General features: G+C 44.6%; 1 protein-coding gene across 1 annotated transcript in view; it reads right to left on the bottom strand.

Annotated features, from left to right (window-relative positions):
- Window positions 1–21,430, bottom strand: part of SF3B3 (splicing factor 3b subunit 3) — a 247,983-nt gene that overhangs the window by 138,330 nt on the left and 88,223 nt on the right. Inside the window, exons 12-13 of the mRNA XM_029608907.1 lie at window positions 12,698–12,849; window positions 8,502–8,657 (exon numbers count right to left, since the gene is read on the bottom strand). Coding sequence (XP_029464767.1) covers window positions 8,502–8,657; window positions 12,698–12,849 — 308 coding nt within the window. The remainder of the gene's footprint in view (window positions 1–8,501; window positions 8,658–12,697; window positions 12,850–21,430) is intronic.

Genomic DNA, 21,430 nt, shown 5'->3' with positions numbered 1-21,430 from the left:
GGTGTACTGTGCAAAGACAATATGGTCTGTCTGCAAAACAGCGTCACACACTTGCACCTACACAGGCTGTTATTGACCAGATAACCACAGCAATGCTGGGTAATGTTTGTTAATATGCTCTCTCTCTCACACTCACACACAGAGACAGGCAAGCTTTGGCACACACATGCACGTGTTCACAGTAGCTCACACACACACACACTACGGTAGAGGCCCCCTCACACACAGGTGAATGCACAGGCAGACACAACCATGCTCCCAGAAACAAGCTCCCCCAAACATCCACACTTGAAAGCACAGACAGGCACCCACAAACAGACAGAAGTCCCACACGGACACATGACAGGCCCTACACAGAATAAGGCACAGGAACATACAAAGGCTATTATATACCTGACTACCTAAGAATCACTGGGCACATTTTGATAGTCCATGTATAAGCAGATATTCTCAAAACAACATTTTCTATGTCCTTTTCAGGAATTGGAAATTAAGCTTAAATGTAAGCTCAAATAACTAAAAAGTTTGATCTTCAATTGATTTTTATTTCATAAAAAAGTAAAGCTGCTTACCTATAAAAAAAAAAAAAAAAAGATCGTCTCTGAAGACAAGATCAGTTAGTCATGTAAGTTGGTCACATGATCACTGTGTGCAATTATCAGAGCTTTCTAAAAAGACCAGGAAAAGTCTGAGCATGCATGTGACTTCAAACACATTAGCAGCCCTAAAACTACCTCAGTTTCCAACTAAGACAAGAGATATGTACAGAGCACAACGCCAACAAATCTGAAGTGTGCTTGTGTGGCTGACTGATCTGCTATCATCAAATAACGCTCATTACAGCTACACAACTTTGCTTTCTTTGAAGACAAGTAGATGAATAGCCACACAAATGGGACTCCTCCAAGCAAAAAAGGAGAAAAGACAAGAATGAACAGTACACAATGCACAATAGACAACAGCAAATAAAATCCAATTGTCCTATCCAGTCTGCCCAATTGGAGAAATTACTTACCTGATAATTTAATTTTCCTTAGTGTAGAGAGAGGGACTCAGGACCAATGGGTTACGTGCTCCCCTCCCAGCAGATGAAGACGGAATCAGGTTGCAAAACTGACATCACAGTACATATACCCTGCAGCGACCTCAGCTCTCCAGTATTCCTTTCAAAAGCCACTGTGGACATACTAGTGAAAAACTTGATTAAAAATATGAATAAAAACGGATAACCATATCTGTACTCAACCACAAACACTGAACTCTAGTAAGAATATAGGTACCCTAATCTAGGAACTGGATGAACACTTAGATCACTTAGATTCAAGGCCCACTCCACGGGAGGACCCGTGGCACAGTTCTTGGGCAGCCGAGGACAGGATGCTGAGTCCATCTGTCTACACTAAGGAAAACGAAATTATCAGATAAATAATTTCTCCATTTCCTAGCATGTAGCCAGATAAGACTCAGGACAAATGGGATGCACAAAAGCTACTCCCCAATGGGGCAGGAGGCTGCCCGCGGTCCAGTTACCATCGCCAATGCAAAGATTGTTTCCTCTCGGGCCTGTACGTCCAGGCAATAAAACCTGGAGAAGGTGTGCAAGGAGGACCTTGTTGCCACTCTGCAGATATCAACGGGAGACAGCAGACTAACTTCTGCCCAGGAGACCACCTGAGCCCCAGTGGAATGAGCTCTAATCTGAGAAGGTAATGGCTTTCTAGCCTCCACATAGGCTCCCATGACCACCTCCTTAATCCAGTGAGCTATGGTAGCCAACAAAGCGGATTCGCCCTGATTCCTTTCGCTGTGAAGGACAAACAGGTGCGGTCCATCTTTTGGACTAGTTCTGAGATTTCCAGATACCGCCCTAAAAGTCTCTTGATATCCAAATGTTGGAGGAGACTATATTCCTCTGTGTTCTTGAGTTTATCTAGGGATGGTGACAAAATGGACTGATTCAAATGAAACTCCTAGACTACTTTGGGCAAGAAGGATGGGACGGTACGTAGCTGTAATACCCCTGGAGTCATTCAGAGGAACGGCTCCCGGCACAAAGCCTACAGTTCAGAGATGCAACATGCCGAACATATAGCAACCAGGAACACAGTCTTCAAGGTCAATAAATTCAAGGGAAAACATTGCAGCGGTTGAATTGAAGGACCTGCCAAGAATTCCAGTACTAAATTGAAATTCCACAAGGGAACCGGTAACCATATGGGAGGTCAAAGGTGCTTCACTCCCTTCAGAAAACAGGTGATGTCGGGATGGGCTGACAGGGCGGCACCATTCATCTTACCTCTGAAACAGGAGAGAGCTGCTACCTGCACCTTCAAGGAGTTAAGGGACAAATCTTTATTCAAGCCGACCTGCAAAAATTCCAGAATAAGAGGGATTTTGACTGCTTAGAGGAGGACACCGCATACCTCGCAGCAGACCTCAAATACTCTCCAGACCCACATGTACACTAGGGCCATGGAGAACTTCCAAGTGCAGAGTAAGGTGACAACTTCCACCACCAGATATCCCCGCTTCATCAGGCGAGCCAGAGCATAAGACAGAATTGAGTCAGATCCTCGTGAAGGACCAGTCCCTGCTGCAACAGGTCCCTGCGCAGTGGTAGGTGTAGGGGATTCTCTACCAGGAGTCTCCGCATGTCCACATAGCACGGATGCCTAGGCCAATCTCAGGCCACTAGCAGGACTAGTCCCCTGTAATGTTTGATTTTGCGAACAACCCTGCCCAGCAGGGGCCATGGATGGAAGGCATATAGCAACTCGTCTTCCGGCCAAATCTGAACGATTCCCAGGGACCACGGATCTCTTCTGCAACTGAAAAAATCGAGGAACCTTTGCATTGCGAGATGAGGCCAGCAGGTCGATTGAGGGGGGACCCCAGCGATCCACTATCAGGTGAAATGCCTTGGTTGACAGTCCCCACTCTCCTGGGTCCAGACTCTCCCTGCTTAGAAAGTCTGCTCTGATGTTGTCTTTTCCTGTGATGCAGGAGGACGAGATCATCTGTAGTTGTTCTTCTGCCCATTCCATGAGGTCTATCTCCTGTGACACTTGCTGGCTTCTTGGTTCCTCCCTGGTGGTTGATGTAGGCTACCGTTGTTGCGTTATCTGACATCACAGGAACTACATGGCCCTGGAATCTGTGGTTGAACTATAAAAATGCCAATCTGACTGCTCAAGCTTCCAGATGATTCATGTTCCAGAGGGTCTCTTCTTCCATCCAAAGTCCCTGGGCTGTCAGTTCCTGACAGTGAGCTCCCCAGCCCCTGAGACTGGCATCTGTCATGAGGACCAGCCAGTTCGGGGAGGACAGGGTCACACCCCTGCTCAGATGAGCTCCCTGCAACCACGACTGGAGGCAAGAACAGACTTCCATTGGTAAGTGGAGATGAACTGAATAGTCTTGGGATTGTGGATTCCAATGTGATTGTTGAAGTGGGCACACGTGTGCCCTTGCCCACGGCACTACTTCCAGGGTTGCTGCTAGCAAACCGAGAACTTGGAGATAGCTCCACACTGTCGGGAATACCGTGTTCACCAACTGATGGACTTGGTACCTCAACTTCTGTATCTGTGTGGCCGGAAGAAAGACTTTGCCTCGCCTGTTGTCAAACCGGACTCCCAGATAATCCAAGGACTGGGAAGGCTTGAAGCTGCTTTTGGCCAGGTTTACTACCCAAATGAGTTCCTGTAGTAAAAAGATCACCCTGTTAGTCGCCAGGAGGCTCTCTTCCATGGACTTGGCCCGGATCAGCCAATCGCCCAAGTATGGGTGCACCAGAATCCCATCTTTCCTCAATGCTGCCACAGCCACCATAATCTTGGAAAATGGTCCAGGGGAGGTGGCTAGGCCAAAGGGCAGCGCACGAAACTAATAATGCAACCCAGTACCACAAAGTGTAGGAAACGTCGGTGTTCTTATCGGATTGGAATATGTAGGTAGGCCTTGGATAGGTCCAGGGAGGTTAGGAACTCTCCCGATTGTACGGCCATTATCACAGAGCGTAAAGTTTCCATGCAAAAATGAATCACTCGCAGGTGACAGTTGACATTCTTGAGGTCCAGGATGGGGCAAAAGGAGTCTTCCTTCTTGGGTATGACAAAAAAGAGATAGACAATATTTTAACAGTAGCCGAAACATCTAATTATCTGACAAGAAAAGGAATATCCTCTCTCAAAGTTGCACATCCAGTTATGCCGGTTTTATATATACTGCCAAAGATTCATAAATTTGTGACTGATCCGCCAGGCAGACCCATTATTTCTGCCAATGGTTCACTTCTAGAACCAATTTCCATATTTGTGGATAACTTTTTGCACCCTCATGTCCCGAATACACTGTCATACGTCAGAGATTCTGCCCCATGATAACCATCCTTATGGACTTAACATTAAATCACACTAGTATCATAATGGCTACATTCACTCTATACTAACATACCCCAGGACAAGGCCATAGAGATTATTGAACAGACCATTCATGGCAGAGAGACACATACCCGCATACCTACCCAATTGGTTTTAGAACTTGCCACCATCGCCTTGACTAAAAACTTTTTTTCTTTTAATCAACAAATTTATATCCAAGTTAAGGGAATTGCGATGAGGTCAGCGATGGCCCCATCCATTGCTAATCTGTAAGTAGCAAATTCTGAAAAGATACATCTCAGTGACCACAAATATAGTAAGAACAATAGACTTTGGAAACGATACACTGATGTATTTTTATTGTGGGAAGGTAGTGTTGCAGATCTTTTAGAGTTCAAGGACTGGCTAAACAGCCTAGATGCAAATTTGAACTTTAAAATGGAATATGATACAAAGGAAATAGCATTTTTGGAAATATTAATTACAAAGTACCATACTGGTTTTGTAACAGATATATATCATAAACCCTCAGATACAAATAAATTTCTTGCATATGACAGTTGTCATAATAAGTCTCTTATATGCAACCTACCATACAGCCAATTTCTTCGCTTAAAAAGATTATGCACTAACACAGAAACATTCACACAAAGATCTCTAGAGATGAAGACTCGATTTATTGAAAGGGAATACCCTAAAGAATGCATCAATAATTGCCTGTCTAGAGCAGAGAAACAGGAGCGTTCCATTCTGCTAAAACCTCGCATAAAGTCAGTCAAGAAGGATAGAATCATCTGTCCACTTACATTCACGGGTCTGTCCCATGACATAATTAAAACTATCAAAAAACATTGGCACATATTACAAATACTCCCAGTCTTTCAAGGCAAAGAGGTTATGGTGGCAAATAAACATGACAAAAATTTAAAAGAATATTTGTCACAGTCAGCTTTACCTATTGACAAACAAATAGAAAAAACACCTATAGAACACAGCCCTTGTGGCAATTGTAGTGCTTGTTCCGTTAATCTTAAAGTGCAGATTTTATCCATTGGCAACACTGGTACGGTTTTCAAATTGCAGGGTTCAACCAATTGCAAAAGTACAGGTGTCATTTACTTGGCAATTTGTCCTTTTAACAAATTATATGTAGGCAAAACAATTAGACAATTTAGCAAAAGGATCATCGAACACAGAAGTGCAATCACTAGACGTAGTGAAGGAAAACCTTTAGTTGCACACTCAGTTCAAATGGGTCACATATTCGATGACTTCAAGTTCTGTGTTGTCCAGAAACCATTTAAGAGTTGGAGAAGAGGGGATTTTGATAACACTTTATTGAGACTTGAACAAAAGTTCATATTTGATTTTAATACTATTACCCCCTTTGGTCTTAATTGTGATACAGATCTAAACAACTTGGTGTTAGAACATATTCCAATGTACAGTTTTTATAATATTTTTTGCATAATGTATTTTTTAAACAATATTTTTAATATTATTAATTGTATTTTTCATCCCGTTTTTTCCTGTTTAGTATTTATTTTTTATGAGGGTTTTTTAGCAATTCAAGCTCTTTTATGTCACCATTTAATTTATTATGATATATTTATTTTTGATTCATTTTATACAACTCATTTTTTACAAATGTACCATATTTGATTTGATAATAACTGAGTCAGTTTGTCCCCTACTCTATCCTCAAGCAGTAGACATATTGTTTACCATTCATTGTACACATTTTTAAATCATCATTACACAACAATATTGTGGGGTAACTTCATTCTTGTTTCAGTTAAATCACTATCTCTATATTTATGAATTGGTACTGAAAGAAAAGAGCTATGATTAGTAGGGTTATCGGATAGTCCTTGCGTGTTCAGTACATAGTAATTACAATTTTTTTATTTTTATTATTTTTTACGGCATCCTAACACATTAGGTATGTGAGATATGAGCCCTTTAGTTAAATAACTTACTTGGACTTAACTTTCAAACTTTTTGCAGTTTTTTTTTTTTGGTGGGCTTTTAATTCAACTACTGCGAGATTCCATTTAAATACCCCTTACTGAGATACCTCCAGACAGTCACTATCATACTCCACGGCGCGCCGCAGTTAGGCTGCTCACAATAAGCACAAATATTGATGTTGAGGCTATCGCAACACTAGGTAAAATTTTCATATATACCCCTGGGCATTGTTTGCAATCAACCCATTTTCTTCATACTTTGTTTTTGTCAGTCATGTTTGACGATTCTTTATCATTAACAACTATAAATAATATATTAGGAGTTTTAATTTTACTATGTTTCAATGGTGGTTTATTTTTTATTTTACTATTTTTACATCAGCACTATTCGTGCCGTAGCCTGCATCCACACTAAACAGTAAAGTATGTTTAGCTAAAAATGATTGTTCCAGCCGTGCAAAAGATTTCTATACTAATTTTTTATATCCTAACTCCATTCTTGGTTTAGTAAAAATTACTGTCTTTGTATTTAGATAATGGCGCCTTGATGTGGCTGAGCCCGAAGCTCATGCAGAGTGGCAAGTTGACGTTATCACCTGTACAATCAGCGAGGATGGAGATGCACGAAGACACAGCTCACAACATTTCCACTGGCTTCAAGGCTCTTGATGTCTGAAATTTGCTGGGCCTGGTATGTTGTTCAGATGCTTCAGTCATCATACAATCCGACTCTATCAAACAGTGCTGTAGACTACCATCGAGTATGTTCGGTGAGGAGGCTTGACTGCCCGAATATGAATCGCGGGAGCAATGAAGTGGAAGAAGTTTGACGATTCAAACAAACAACGTGTGTCACAGAAATACCCATTCCTGAAGAAGGATTTAGTTCGAAACTTGTGCAAGATGGGTTCGATGAAGCAGTGGACAAACATTACATCTCAATCCAGTTAAGTTTCAGTTTTGGCAGTCTGTATACAGATACAGAAAAGCCTTTTGGGCAGTTTCAAAAATGTTAAAAAATAATTTATGTCACGTTATAAGTGCACTTTAACAAAGTATGAATTTCACAGCATTTCATGCAATTCATTTAAAAAAAGAGGTGGAAGGTGGGTAGGTTTATGATTAAAACAAAAGGACGGGATAACCTGGATGGTTCCTGCCAAAAAAAATATATGAAACCACCACTTTTCACTTTATATAATTTTAATGAAGGAATTGCTCTGTGAAATTTATAAATAGTTTACATGAGGTTCTCTGTTTTTTTTTTTTTATAATTTTGTAGACAAAACTAAGGCAGGCCTCAAAGGTGACTAGATGTCCTCAGTAACTCTGAGAACTCATGAATAATTCTGACTGGCCCTTGGGAGACCATTTTGGCCTTGGAACAGAAAGCTAAAAGAGCCTCCACATGTGGCCACTTCATAATGCAAGGCAGTTCCATACCTTCTAAGCTCTTGCAGAAGGATATGCTGTCAATCCAAAGCCTCTGCTCAAGGCTTGGTGCTCACTCATTTCGGTTTGTGTCTTCCTCAAACTCGGCTTAACTTTCAGGCCTATTATCAGAGCGAATCACCAAGGAGGCTGATGACCTCTTCAATGAGTTCCTGGCAATGTGGTCAGCTTCCTGGGCCTTGTGTCAGGCCTTTGAGTCCAGCTTCTTGCTATGCTTTAACTTACTGGTTAAGAAGGCTCAAAGCCAGCATTTGCCAGGCCTGTACTGCTCCCAGTGACACCCTCAAACAGATCCTGCAGACAGAGATGTGGTAGGCCAGCTCCAGTAATTTGTAGTATTCTTTGTGATGGTTGGTTATGGACATTTTTTGAGTGCATGTACAGCACAGATTAAAACCACCAGCCTACTTCGTAAGCAAAACTGAAAAGGCAAAATCAAAGAAGAAATTTTAAAAGTATACAGACACTCAAGACAAAGAATATAGGTGGCCAGTAGATTTGCCAGCACAGCAGAGGTCCCATGTACGTGCCAAAAAGTTTCCAGGTCTTTCTACAAAGCTCTAGCAAACATTCCAGTCGACCTGACTACTGATATTTGTCTTCTGAGTAAAGCAGTACTTAAACTGGGTATTGGATTTAAGAAATAGTCCAATCAACTGGATGAATCTGAGGTTTTGCCAAGAATGAATTCACTTACTGGGTCCATCTCAAAATAGACTAGCTCTCCCCCTGTCAGTGCAATCACCACTTGGCGCTGATTCACGGCACATTTTACAATGATCTTCTTCCCTGGTGTCTTCCACTCATTCACTCTCTTGTCTGCACGGATGTGTCTGATACCGTCTGGGTACACCTGGAAATTCAAACAGAGTTGAAAGGATGAGGGACCAGACTGTGATGTGCTGATCAAAACAGAAATCAGAAATAAGTGTATGGAAGCTTAATGCCCTAAAACAGGGGTCGGGAACCCATGGCTCTTTTGAGGGCTGCATCTGGCTCGCAGACAGTCGCCACTCTTTCCCGCTGACCCAGCTGCTCCCCGGTCCTCCTCCGCCCGGGCTTAAAATGCTGTCAGCGCGGGCGGAACGCGGCAGGACAGCTGGAATCAGCGGGACCGGCGTGCTCTCTTCTTCCCCCCCCCCCCCCCGGCCCGGAAGAGGAAGTGGAGAGTATCGGGTGCCTGCACGGCAAGAAGAGGCCACGCTAGTGCGCTCGGCATCGGCCGAAGAAGACTGCAGCGCGGCTCGGAGGAAAGTGAAAAGCTTCAACCGCGGCCGATGGGACTCCGCCTCCGCGAGGGCTGAAAATGAAGAGGTCAGCGATGGGAGGAGGCTGCTGCTGCCGCGAGTTCCCAGGGTGGGGGAGAGAGAGAGAGTGAATGAGCGAGCAAACACAGCTTGCTCGCTCATTCACTCTCTCCCCCCCACCCCCACAACTCGCGGCAGCAGCAGCCTCCTCCCAACGCTAACCTCTTCATTTTCAGCCCTCGCAGAGGCGGAGTCCCATCGGCCGCGGTTGAACCTCTTCATTTTCCTCCGAGCCGCGCTGCAGTCTTCTTTTCTTCGGCCGATGCCGAGCGCACTAGCGTGGCCTCTTCTTGCCGCGCAGGCACCCGATACTCTCCACTTCCTCTTCCGGGCCGCGGGGGGGGGGGGGGGGGGGGGGCCTGTGTGAGTGTGTGTGTGTGTGTGTGTGTGAGAGATTGCATGTATGTGAATGATTGAGAACCTGTATATGTGAAGGAGAGTATGTCTGTGATTGAGAGCCTGCCTGTGAGAGAGAGAGAGCATGAATGTAAGTTTCCCATTGGGAACCTGTATGTGTAAGTTTGTGATTGAAAACCTGTTTGTATGAAAGAGTATGTGTGTATGATTGAGATCCTTTGTGTGTGAGAGAAATCATGTGTATGTATGATTAAGAGCCTGTGTGTATAAGTAAGAGAGAGATCATGTGTGTCTGTGTGTGATTGAGAGCTGATTTAGGTGAGGGAGCATGTGAGTATGTGATTGAGAGCCTGTGTGTAAATGAGAGAGAGGACATGTTTGTAAGCATGTGAATGAGAGTCTGTGTGTGAGAGAAAAAGACAGCATGTATTTATGTGATTGAAAGCCTGTGTGTGTGTGTGTAAGCGTGAAAAGATAGACAGCATGTGTGTAAATGTGTAATTAAGAGCCTATATAAGTGAGAGAGAAAAAACATGTGTATATGTGAGTACTGAGAGCATGTGTGTATAGGTGTGTCATTGAGAGCCAGTGTGAGAGAGAGCGCTGGTATGTGACTGAGAGAGGAGAAAGTTTCAAGCAAACCACCCCACCTCCTGCTAATTCAGAACAATCTCAGGACACCTGGATATCAAACATTCCCAGGTATGCAGAGCAAAAAAATGTTTGTATCCTTATTATTTTTCATTACTGGGTCTTTGTGTCTGCTATTTTGAAATATTTTGTTGGTATCTGGAAATGTTTTATATGCGTTTTTAATTATTGGATATTCCACTCATCAGCTGTTTCGAAATATGTTCTTTTTGTTAGTACAGTTTTCCTAATAGGAGATGTATTGGTGTCTTAAGGCCTGATGTAATATTTTCAGAGACTTATTGTACTTTAAAAGTGTGATCTTACATAAAATGCACACATTTACTTGTATTTAGTTTTAAACATATTGTATGGCTCTCATGGAATTACATTTTAAAATATGTGGCGTTTATGGCTCTCTCAGCCAAAAAGGTTCCTGACCCCTGCCCTAAAATGACAGTGGTAGTGGCTAAGAAAAGCTTGAAATTACACATTTCCCTAAAAGTCATCAATCCATAAGCTGCCATGAGTAGGAAGCGCATCTACTCCTAAACCCCTATGGCATAAGCCAAGAGAAAAGAAAGCATGCCCCCAGAACAGCCTCATACTATATGAGCCAACATATAAAAGCGCATATACCATCTTTTAGGCATTTTCACAAACAAGAGACATGTACATAAGAACATGCCATACTGGGTAAGACCAAGGGTCCATCAAGCCCAGCATCCTGTTTCCAACAGCGGCCAATCCAGGCCACAAGAACCTGGCAAGTACCCAAAAGCTAAGTCTAACCCATGCTTCTGTTGTTAGTAATAGCAGTGACTATTTTCTAAGTCAACTTAATTAATAGAAGGACTAATTCATATATTCAATAAAACAAAGAATAGAATATAAGACACTAACAATCATTCACAAAATTATGTACGGGGAACAAACAGATTGGTTTAACACAGCAATAAAAATACATGTAGCATAAAAAAAACCTACAATCAGCTAACAAAGGCTTCCTAACCATCCCGTCAGTGCGATCGGCCCAACTTACGCAAGTTAGAGAACGTGCAATATCCCTTGCTAGTCCGAAGATCTGGAATTCACTTCCCTCAGAATTATGTTTACAACAAAATCTAAAGACATTTAAGAAAGAAATAAAAACTTGGCTTTTCACGAAGGCTTATAATGAACCCAACTAACCTATCCTTTCTCATGAACCCCCTATGTTTTATTATTTAATGACTTTTTCAACATTATTTAACACATTTTTTAATTGTTACCTTTTTATTTCTCCACTGTTTTATTATATTGTTCTTACCTGCCACTAATTTTGATTCTAATGATTATTTTATTATGATGTTTTGTTGCCAATCTAATTTTATGTATCTTGGTTTTACTGTATTTATCTTATTGTATTTTACTGATGTAAACCATTATGATGGCTACACAGAATGGCGGTAAATAAAACCAGCAAACAAATAAATAAATAATGGGCTTCTCCTCCAGGAACTTATCCAATCCTTTTTTAAACCCAGCTACACTAACTGCACTGACCACATCCCCTGGCAACAAATTCCAGAGTTTAATTGTGCGTTGAGTGAAAAAAAACTTTCTCCGATTAGCTTTAAATGTGCCATATGCTAACTTCATGGAGTATCCCCTAGTCCTTCTATTATCTGAAAGAGTAAATAACCGATTCACATTTACTCATTCTAGACTTTCATGATTTTAAACACCTCTATCAAATCCCCCCCTCAGCCGTCTCTTTTCCAAGCTGAACAGTCCTAACCTCTTTAGTCTTTCCTCACAGGGGAGCTGTTCCATCCTCTTTATCATTTGGGTCACACCCTTCTCTGTACCTTCTCCATCGCAATTATATCTTTTTTGAGATGTGGCAACCAGAATTGTACAAAGTATTCAAGGTGTGGTCTCACCATGGAGCAATACAGAGTCATTATGACATTTTACATTTTATTCACCATTCCCTTTCTAATAATTCCCAACATTCTGTTTGTTTTTGGTACATCCACCATGGCGCCTATATCTCTTTCTTGGGTGGTAGCTCCTAATATGGAACCTAACATTGTGTAACTATAGCATGGGTTATTTTTCCCTATATGCATCACCTTGCACTTATCCACATTAAATTTCATCTGCCATTTGGATGCCCAATTTTCCAAGTCTCACAAGGTCTTCCTGCAATTTATCACAATCTGCTTGTGATTTAACTACTCTGAATAATTTTGCATCATCTGCAAATTTGATTACCTCTCTCGTCTTATTCCTTTCCAGATCATTTATAAATATATTGTAAAGCACGGGTCCCAGTACAGATTCCTGAGGCACTCCACTGCCCACTCTCCTCCACTGAGAAAATTGTCCATTTAATCCTACTCTGTTTCTTGTCTTTTAGCCAGTTTGTAAGCCACAAAAGGACATCGCCACCTATCCCATGACTTTTTACTTTTCCTAGAAGCCTCTCATGAGGAACTTTGTCAAATGCCTTCTGAAAATCCAAATACACTACATCTACAGGTTCAGCTTTATCTACATGTTTATTAACCCCTTCAAAAAAGTGAAATAGATTTGTGAGGCAAGACTTGCTCACCTGTACCAAAGCATCTTCCCCCAACAAAGAACAGGACAGGGTGGGGGTGGTACCCAAGAAGCCGGAGTCTGTCACTTCTTCTACAGTCTCTCCAATAGACAATACTAGCGTGGCATTCACGAAAGAAACAATGATATAGGCATCATACTCATCTGGAATAGGAGGAGAAAAAAAAAAAAAAAAGAGGTGGCATAGTTAAATCTACTTGCATACTTTTTTTTTTCATTCACAGAAATATATTTTGACTAAAGCAAAAATGGTAAATGCTATGTTGCATACATGTAGGTCAGAGAACCTATAAAAGATTTGACTTGTAACTGGATCTTACTTCATTCCTCACAATTTCTGGTCACATGCGTTTGTTCTTGTACTAAGCAATTTGTGAACCCCATTTCCATATTTTATCGGTCAAACTCATATACATCCAAGAGATCTTAAAGTTCCAGGTAAGTATTAAAATCCTAGTTCACTCTCTTGCCATCACAGCAATTCTTCATTATTCCATCTGACTTTGCATTCTATTTGCATTCACTGTCTCCCCATGGCAATCTCAAATTTACAGACCTCTCCCATGGAGATTTTTGTCCAAAGGCCAAATTACCAATTGTTCTCTTAACCAAAGGAAAATTGGTTCTTACCTGCTAATTTTCCTTCCTGTAGTTCCACGGATCAGTCCAGAGAGCTGGGTTTTGCCTCCCCTCCAGCAGATGGAGACAGAGAAGCTTTTGACTGACACTGCCAGTTAAGTTGAGGTGCCACCTGCAGTCTGCCAGTATTGAACTGTACCCAAGCCAGATTAATAGAAAAAAACAACAATAACTATATACAATTTCTCCCCAAACGAGCAGAGGGAAAAAGAAACCTTGTATATTGAAGAACTCTTGCCCACACAACACACCTGAGCAGGACCAGAACCTGAAACCAAACACTGATCGAACTGGACTCTCAACTGCATATTGGGCGGGAGTCTGGACTGATCCATGGTACTACAGGGATGAAAATTAGCAGGTAAGAACCAATTTTCCTTTCCCTGTATGTACCCGGATCAGTCCAGACAGCTGGGATGTACCAAAGCTTTCTCACATTGGGTGGGACCCAGAGAGACCCGCTCGAAGCACACTGTCGCCAAAACCTGAAGCCTGGACGCCCAGACGGTAATGTCTGGCAAAAATGGGCAGATTTCCAAGCTACATAACAGAGCCCGTCGCACATCTAACGGACGTAAATTTCTGGACTGAGGGGGTGGAAGGGCCTGAAATTGGGAAGGAAGGGAGCTCCACTGACTGATTCAAATGAAAAGATGACACAATCTTAGGCAAAAAGGAGGGGACAGTCCTCAAAAGACACTCTGGAATCAGAAATCCTCAAGAAGGGTTCTCTGCAGGATAAGGCCTGAAGTTCCGACACCCGACAAGCTGATGAGATAGCTACTAGGAAAATCACTTTCAAAGTTAAGATCCTTCAGCGTCGCACATTTCAAAGGCTCAAACGGTAACGTACAAATGGCCCGCAACACCAGATTGAGACTCCAGGAAGGACAGGGATTCCGGACAGGAGGACGCAGATGTTTAACTCTCCGCAGGTAGCGCATGATGTTGGGGTGCGCCGCGTACCTTATCCCGAAAACAACCCAGAGCTGCCACCTGAACCCTCAAGGAATTAAAAGGATAAGCCTTTGGTCAGACCAGCCTGCAGAAAGGCCAAGACACCGCCCATGGAGGCACGAGTGGGGACCACCTTGCGTTCCACGCACCAAGACTCAAAAGCACCCCACATCCTGACATAGGCCAGGGAGGTAGAGGTCTTTCTGGACTGTAAAAGGGTAGCAACTACCGCATCTGAATAACCCTTATTCCTTAAGCGTTCCCTCTCAAAAGCCATGCCGCTAGACAAAAGTGGAACCTTGTCGGAGATCTGGCTGGAGCGGAAACCTCAATGGACCATCTACCGCTAGGTTTACCAGGCCCACAAACCATGGCTGCCTTGGCCACTCCGGCGCTACAAGGATTACGTCCCCTCGGTGAACCTCTACTCTGCGCAACACCTTGCCGATTAGCGGCCATGGTGGAAACACATACAGCAGAACATCCAACAGCCAAGGGAGTGATAGCATCCACCCCTTCTGCGTCAGTCTCCTGATGCTGACTGAAGAACCTTGGCGCTGCAAAAGGTCACCATCAGATCCATGCAGGGGTGGTCGCACCTGCTGCATATAAGGCGAAAGACATCCTCCAACAACACCCACTCTCTGGGATCCAGGCAGTGCTGACTCAGGAAGTCCGTCTGAACTTTGTCCACGCCTGCAATATGAGACGCCGCTATCCTTTCCAGATGCAGTTCCACCCAATTGATCAATTCCAGGGCTTCTACTCTGCTCTTGGTGCCTCCCTGGCGATTTATATAAGCCACTGTTGTCGCATTGTCCAACAGGACCCTTACCTGATGGCCCTGCACCAAGAGAAGGAGAGCAAGATGCACAGCTCTGGTCTCCAACCGATTGACCACTGGCCCTGGACTGATCTGCATCGGCAGACTGCAACCCCAACCAGAAAGACTGGCATCCATGGTCACTACTACCCAAGAAGAAACTTCCAGGTCTACCCCCCTGCGAAGCCTGTCCAGGATGAGCCACCAGGTGAGACTGGACCATGCAGATTCTGTAAGCGGAAGCGGTAGCTGAAACTGCTCGGAGATTGGGTTCCCAACAGGATAGCAACGCTGACTGAAGAGGTCTCATAGGAGCAAAAGCCCACGGGACTAAGTCCAGGGTTGATGCCCTCAATCCAAGCACCTGCAGATAATCCCAGACTTTGGGAATGCACACGGTCAACAGTAAGCGAACTTGAGCCTGCAACTTGTGGATCCGCTCTCGGTGAGAAACACCTTGCCCAACCTCGTGTCGAAGAGGGCCTCCAGGAACTCCAAGGTCTGGGAGGGAACTAAATGACTCTTGGCCAAATTGGGACTACAAGAGGCACAGGACTCAATCCACCACCTCCTGACAGACTCTGATTTCCCCCGAATCAACAAGTCGTCCAAATAAGGGTGCACCAGAACTCCGTGCTTCCGAAGGGCAGCTGCCACCACCACCATTACCTTGGTAAAGGACCTGGGCGCTGATGCTAGGCTGAAAGGCAGGGTGCAAAACTGGACGTTTTCCCCCAGAATCATGAAATGAAGGAATCTTTGAAGGTCTGGCCGAATTCCTCAGTCAAGTCCAGTGAAGCGAGGAACTCTCCCCTGTGAACCACTGCGATTACCGACTGCAAGGTCTCCATGCGGAAGCACGGCACCCGAAGAGCTCTGTTCACCTTCTTCAAATCGAGGATGGGCCGGAAAGTACCTTCCTTCTTTGGTACCACAAAGTAGATGGAGTACCTGCCTGTCCTTTGTTCTTCCAGGGGGTACCGGCACTATACCCCCAGTTCTCGGAGGAGACTGACGGAGGCCTATGCGGCCAACTCTTTTTGCTTTTAAGAGCATGGGAGACGAGAAAACGATCCCTCAGAGGCCAAGCAAACTCTAAAGCGTAACCTTGACTATCAAAGACCCACTGTTCTGATATAATCTTGATCCATTCCTCGTAAAAGAGAGCCAGCGACCCCCTATTAGTGGCACCGAAGAGAGGACCGGCTTCGCCTCATTGGGAAGACTTCGCTCTGCCCAAGCCCTGGGCAGTACCTTCTCTGTCGGGCCGGCGACCTCAAAAGGGCTGACCCCAAGAGTGCTGCCTTTCTGCCAGCTATCTGGACAAAAAACCCAATGATCTAGAGGCCCGAAATCTATGATTTCCCCGAAACAGAGGACGCGAGGTAAAGGAAGGCCTCGCCTTGGGCTTATCTTTAGGCAACCTGTGAACTTTGTTCTCCCCTAAGGATTTAATCATCTCCTCCAACTCCTTACCAAGCAGCAGCTTGCTCTTAAAAGGCAGAGAGCCCAGCTGCGATTTGGAGATGTCTGCCACCCAGTTCCTCAACCAAAGGAGTCTGCGAGCAGAAACAGCAGACAACATGGTTCTACCGGAAGTCTGCAGCAGATCATAAAATGCATCCGCAGTATAGGTCACCACGGCCTCCAGCTGCTCTGCCTGGAGGGTCTCCGCTTCTGAGAGGACCTTATCCATCTGGAGCTGCTGCACCCAACAAAGGCCTGCCCACAACATAAAACTGCTACACATAGCAGCCCAAGCCCCCAGAGAACAGACTTCGAAAATCTTTTTGATGTGAACTTCTAGCTTCCTATCCTGAAGGTCCTTGAGCGCCGCGGAACTAGTGACAGGGATAGTTGTCTTCTTAGTGACGGCAGACACAGCCGCATCCACCTTTGGTATCTTGAGCAGGTCCAGCGCCTCATCCAGAAGCGGGTATAACTTCTCCAGGGCTCTGCTCACCTTTAAACCAGCATCTGGAGTGTCCCACTCCCTGAAGAGCAGGGCACTGACCGACATATGAAAGGGGAAAGCCGCAGAGGGGCCCCTAAGCCCTAACATCCCCAGATCCACAGCCCCTAGCATTGAGCTCTCTTGCGGGGCCACAATACCTAACTCCTCAAGCACGGCGGGAATTAGGGGGGCTAGTTCTTCCGTGAGAAACAAACACACCACCCTGGGGTCATCCTGCAGGCAGCACAGGCCGCACCACATGGCATGGTCCAAACCCCGGACTGAAGAAGGCAGTGCCGAAAAAGCAGGGTAGCCAAAATACAAGAGCCGGGACGCGCTGATCCTACCTGCAAAACGGCGAAAATGAAAACTTCTTTTTATTTTTTCAACACCCTTTATCGAGTGCCCAGCTGCAGGTTCCTACCATCCCCTGACAGAGTGAGTGAACCGGGCTTCCTGGTGTTAACCCTAGCGGCTACTTGAATGGGGGTGAGCGGCCAGGTCTCTGACCCTCTGCCCGGATGCCTCAACTACCAGAGGAGATGGTTCCCCCAGGACCTAGCAACCCTCTGGGAGGCTGAAGACTTCAGAGATCCAAAATCTTCCTCTTATTTTCTTCCATTTTATCTTTTTTTTTTTGGAAACTCAGACTGCTGGATTTGCACCTCCACCATCTGCTGGAGACAGAGGAAATACTGGCAGACTGCAGGTAGCACCTCAACTTAACCGGCAGTGCCAGTCAAAAACTTCTCTGTCTCCATCTGCTGGAGGAGAGGCAAAACCCAGCTGTCTGGACTGATCCGGGTGCGTACAGGAAAACCCTTTTTAAAAGCTCAGGTTTTGCTACATACAAAACCTAATCCGAACAAGGGCAAATCAGATATGGCAAGTGATACATGTAAAACAACACAGAGGCTCTCAAGGCGTTTCTAGTTTATTCCACAGTAGTTTATAGAAAAATCAGAAACTCATTATAAACAAGATCCTCCTCAAAGAAAAAAAAATCTTACTTAGGTAAAGTTATTTACTAGTTATCGTTATATTTTTAAACTAGCAACCTTGTGCATGAAGCTATACCATCTACAGTTTTCTCGGGACTCACTGCCAGGAATGGCGTGAGAGTTTATAGCTCCTGCACTTTCAACTTTTGCCAGCAGGTGGAGCTGTAAGATTATTAGTTAAAGTGCAGCCAGTGTTGACAATTTAGCAGTTTTTACTGCTACATTTGACAGCTTTTTGAACCTGTAGGAGATTTTAGAACTGTGAATGTGACAGGGAGAAGATTTAGCTATCTTTAAAAAATGTATACTACATATCTGGCAATTCACAGCTCTAAAATTTCCATCAGGTTCCCTACTGAACATGCCTGGGAGATTCAAAGTGTTTGTGTGTATGCTTTAGCAGCGCCCCATTCTCTTTTGCTTCCTCTTGGTATCATTTTTCCTCTGACCAATCCTATGTGGGAAGGGCTAAGAGTTAGTGGGCTGTGTTGGATACAGGCAGCCAATGGGAAAACTCCACAGGTGGGTGGACTTGAAAGAAAGCTTAGACATGGAAAGGGAGGGGATGAGCCAGAGGAAACTCCTGTGCCATGATATCAATGATAGGGGTCGAGCACACTGTTTAACCCGCTGTCAGATGTGGGTTAAATTGGAGAAATTACTTACCTGATAATTTCATTTTCCTTAGTGTAGACAGATGGACTCAGGACCAATGGGTATAGTGTGCTCCTGATAGCAGTTGGAGACTGAGTCACATTTCAATCTGACGTCAGCACAACATATACCCGTGCACGAGGCTCTGTTCCTCAGTTTTCTCCTCAAAAAGCAATTATGGATATATGTGTGTTTGGATAATTTTGATTAATTTGGTTAACTTGAAACTTGATTACTTGGACTGGATGATGGGGTTTCTAGCTGGAGATAGCTAGAAGCGCCGACACCTGGTAATACGGGTGTCTGAACTAGAAATAAGGGTTGGCTTACCCGTGCTTGTGTTGCACTCGGGGGAGGTTCCCCCAGGGATTCTTGATTGTGAGGCAGCCATGGGCGGGGTGCTGAGTCCATCTGTCTACACTAAGGAAAATGAAATTATCAGGTAAGTAATCTCTCCATTTCCTAGCGTGTAGCAGATGGACTCAGGACCAATGGGATGTACAAAAGCTACTCCCGAGCCGGGCAGGAGGCTGCCTGTGGCCCATTTAGTACTGCCTTTGCAAATGCTGTATCCTCCTTGGTCTGAACATCCAGGCGATAGAATCTAGAGAAGGTGTGGATGGACGACCACGTTGCTGCCTGACAGATCTCTGCAGGTGACAGCTTCTTGGTTTCTGCCAAGGACACTGCCTAGGCCCTTGTGGAATGGGCCTTGACTTGTAGAGGTGGGGGCTTGCCTGCCTCTACGTAGGCCACCTTGATTACTTCTTTGATCCAGGGGGCAATGGTTGCCCGTGAGGCCGCTTCCCCTTGCTTCTTCCTGCTGTGAAGAACGAAAAGATGGTCCATCTTTCGTACAGGTTCTGATCTTTCCAGGTATCGGACTAGGAGTCTGCAGACATTCAGGTGGCGAAGGCGGAGTGAGTCTTCTGAGTCCTTATGCTTGTCTGGAGATGGCAGCAAGATGATTTGGTTTAGATGGAAGTGAGAAACCACCTTTGGCAGAAAGGAGGGTACAGTGCACAGCTGTATGGATCCCGGCGTGAATTTGAGGAACGGCTCCCGGCATGATAGTGCTTGAATTTCAGAGATTCGACGGGCTGAGCAGATTGCCACGAGGAACGCCGTCTTCAAGGTCAGGAGCCGTAGGGACAGACCGCGAGTTGGTCTGAACGAGGCTCCCACTAGGAAGTCTAACATTAGATTGAGAAAGAGCGCACTTGGCGCAAACAACCTTCTCCAACACACAAATCAATATACAAACACACTTTATACAAATACCGTCAAGCCACCATCCAAGCCAAAAAAGACTTCTATGCGGCCAAAATCCACAACTACCAATTCAACTCAAATGCTCTCTTCTCTTATGTTGCTGAGCTCACTACACCCCCACTACCCACCTCCCAAGAAGAAAACTCTAAGGAGAGGTGCGTTGAGTTTGCTAATTTCTTCAAGAATAAAATTGACAGCATCCTCCTTCGATTCCCTACCAAGCCCTCCCCTACCTCCCCCCTACCTACTAAAACCAATGGAAGCTATCTTCAATCCTTCAACAACACGTCTACCCTGGAGATAGAAACTATACTAAAAAAGCTGAAACCCGCCTCCACACGGCCGACACCATCCCCTCCAAAACCCTCCTCACCATTCCCACTTCCATATCAAAACTCCTAGTTGATTTAATCAACTGCTCACTCACATTTGGCAAAGTCCCAGACCCCCTTAAACTTGCGATCGTCAAGCCCCTCCTTAAAAAACCCATCTTATATACCAAAGACCCCTCCAACTACCGGCCCATATCCAACCTTCCGTTTGTATCCAAAATCCTTGAAAAGGTAGTCAATACACAACTCTCTGACTACCTTGAAGACCACAACATTCTACACCCATCTCAATTTGGTTTCCGCAAAGGTCGTAACACAGAAAACCTCCTTCTAGCAATCACCAACACCATTCTTATTGGCATGGACCAAGGAAACTCCTACCTACTCGCTATCCTAGACATCTCTGCGGCTTTCGATACAGTCAACCACCAAATCCTTCTATCCCGGCTATCAGAGATAGGCATCTCTGGCACAGTACTCTCATGGTTCACCTCCTATCTCTCCAACAGACAATACCTGATCAAAATTGACAACTCAGAATCCCCACACATCCCCCTCAGCCAAGGCGTCCCCCAATGATCCTCCCTATCCTCAACCCTCTTTAACGTCTATCTCCTCCTTCTCTGCTATCTTCTTTCTGACCTAGGTCTTAATTTCTTCCTGTATGCGGATGATGTCCAGATCCTCATCCCCATTCAAAAAACCCTCAAAGACACCCTGCTTTTCTGGGAATCCTGCCTAGCTTCCATCAACGTCCTTTTAGCCAACCTCCAACTTGCACTTAACACAACCAAAACGGAAATCCTCCTCATATCCAACAATCCTGAAATCATTTCGCAGATCACATCCAACACACTCACCCCCACCCACCCCCACCTGCCTTCTGTAAGAGACCTAGGTGTTGTCTTAGATCAACGCCTCAATTTTCAACCCCATATCAAATCTCTACTAAAAGGGGGTTTCTATAAACTCCACATCCTCAAAAAACTTAAACCCCTCCTCCACGCTCAGGACTTCCGTCTAGTTTTGCAGTCTACCATCCTATCTAAATTAGATTACTGCAACTCCCTTCTCCTAGGCCTTCCTTACTCTA

The sequence above is a fragment of the Rhinatrema bivittatum genome, chromosome 7, assembly GCF_901001135.1.
Source record: "Rhinatrema bivittatum chromosome 7, aRhiBiv1.1, whole genome shotgun sequence".
NCBI classification, from domain to species: domain Eukaryota; kingdom Metazoa; phylum Chordata; class Amphibia; order Gymnophiona; family Rhinatrematidae; genus Rhinatrema; species Rhinatrema bivittatum.
This window is presented reverse-complemented; position numbering and strand designations above follow the sequence as displayed.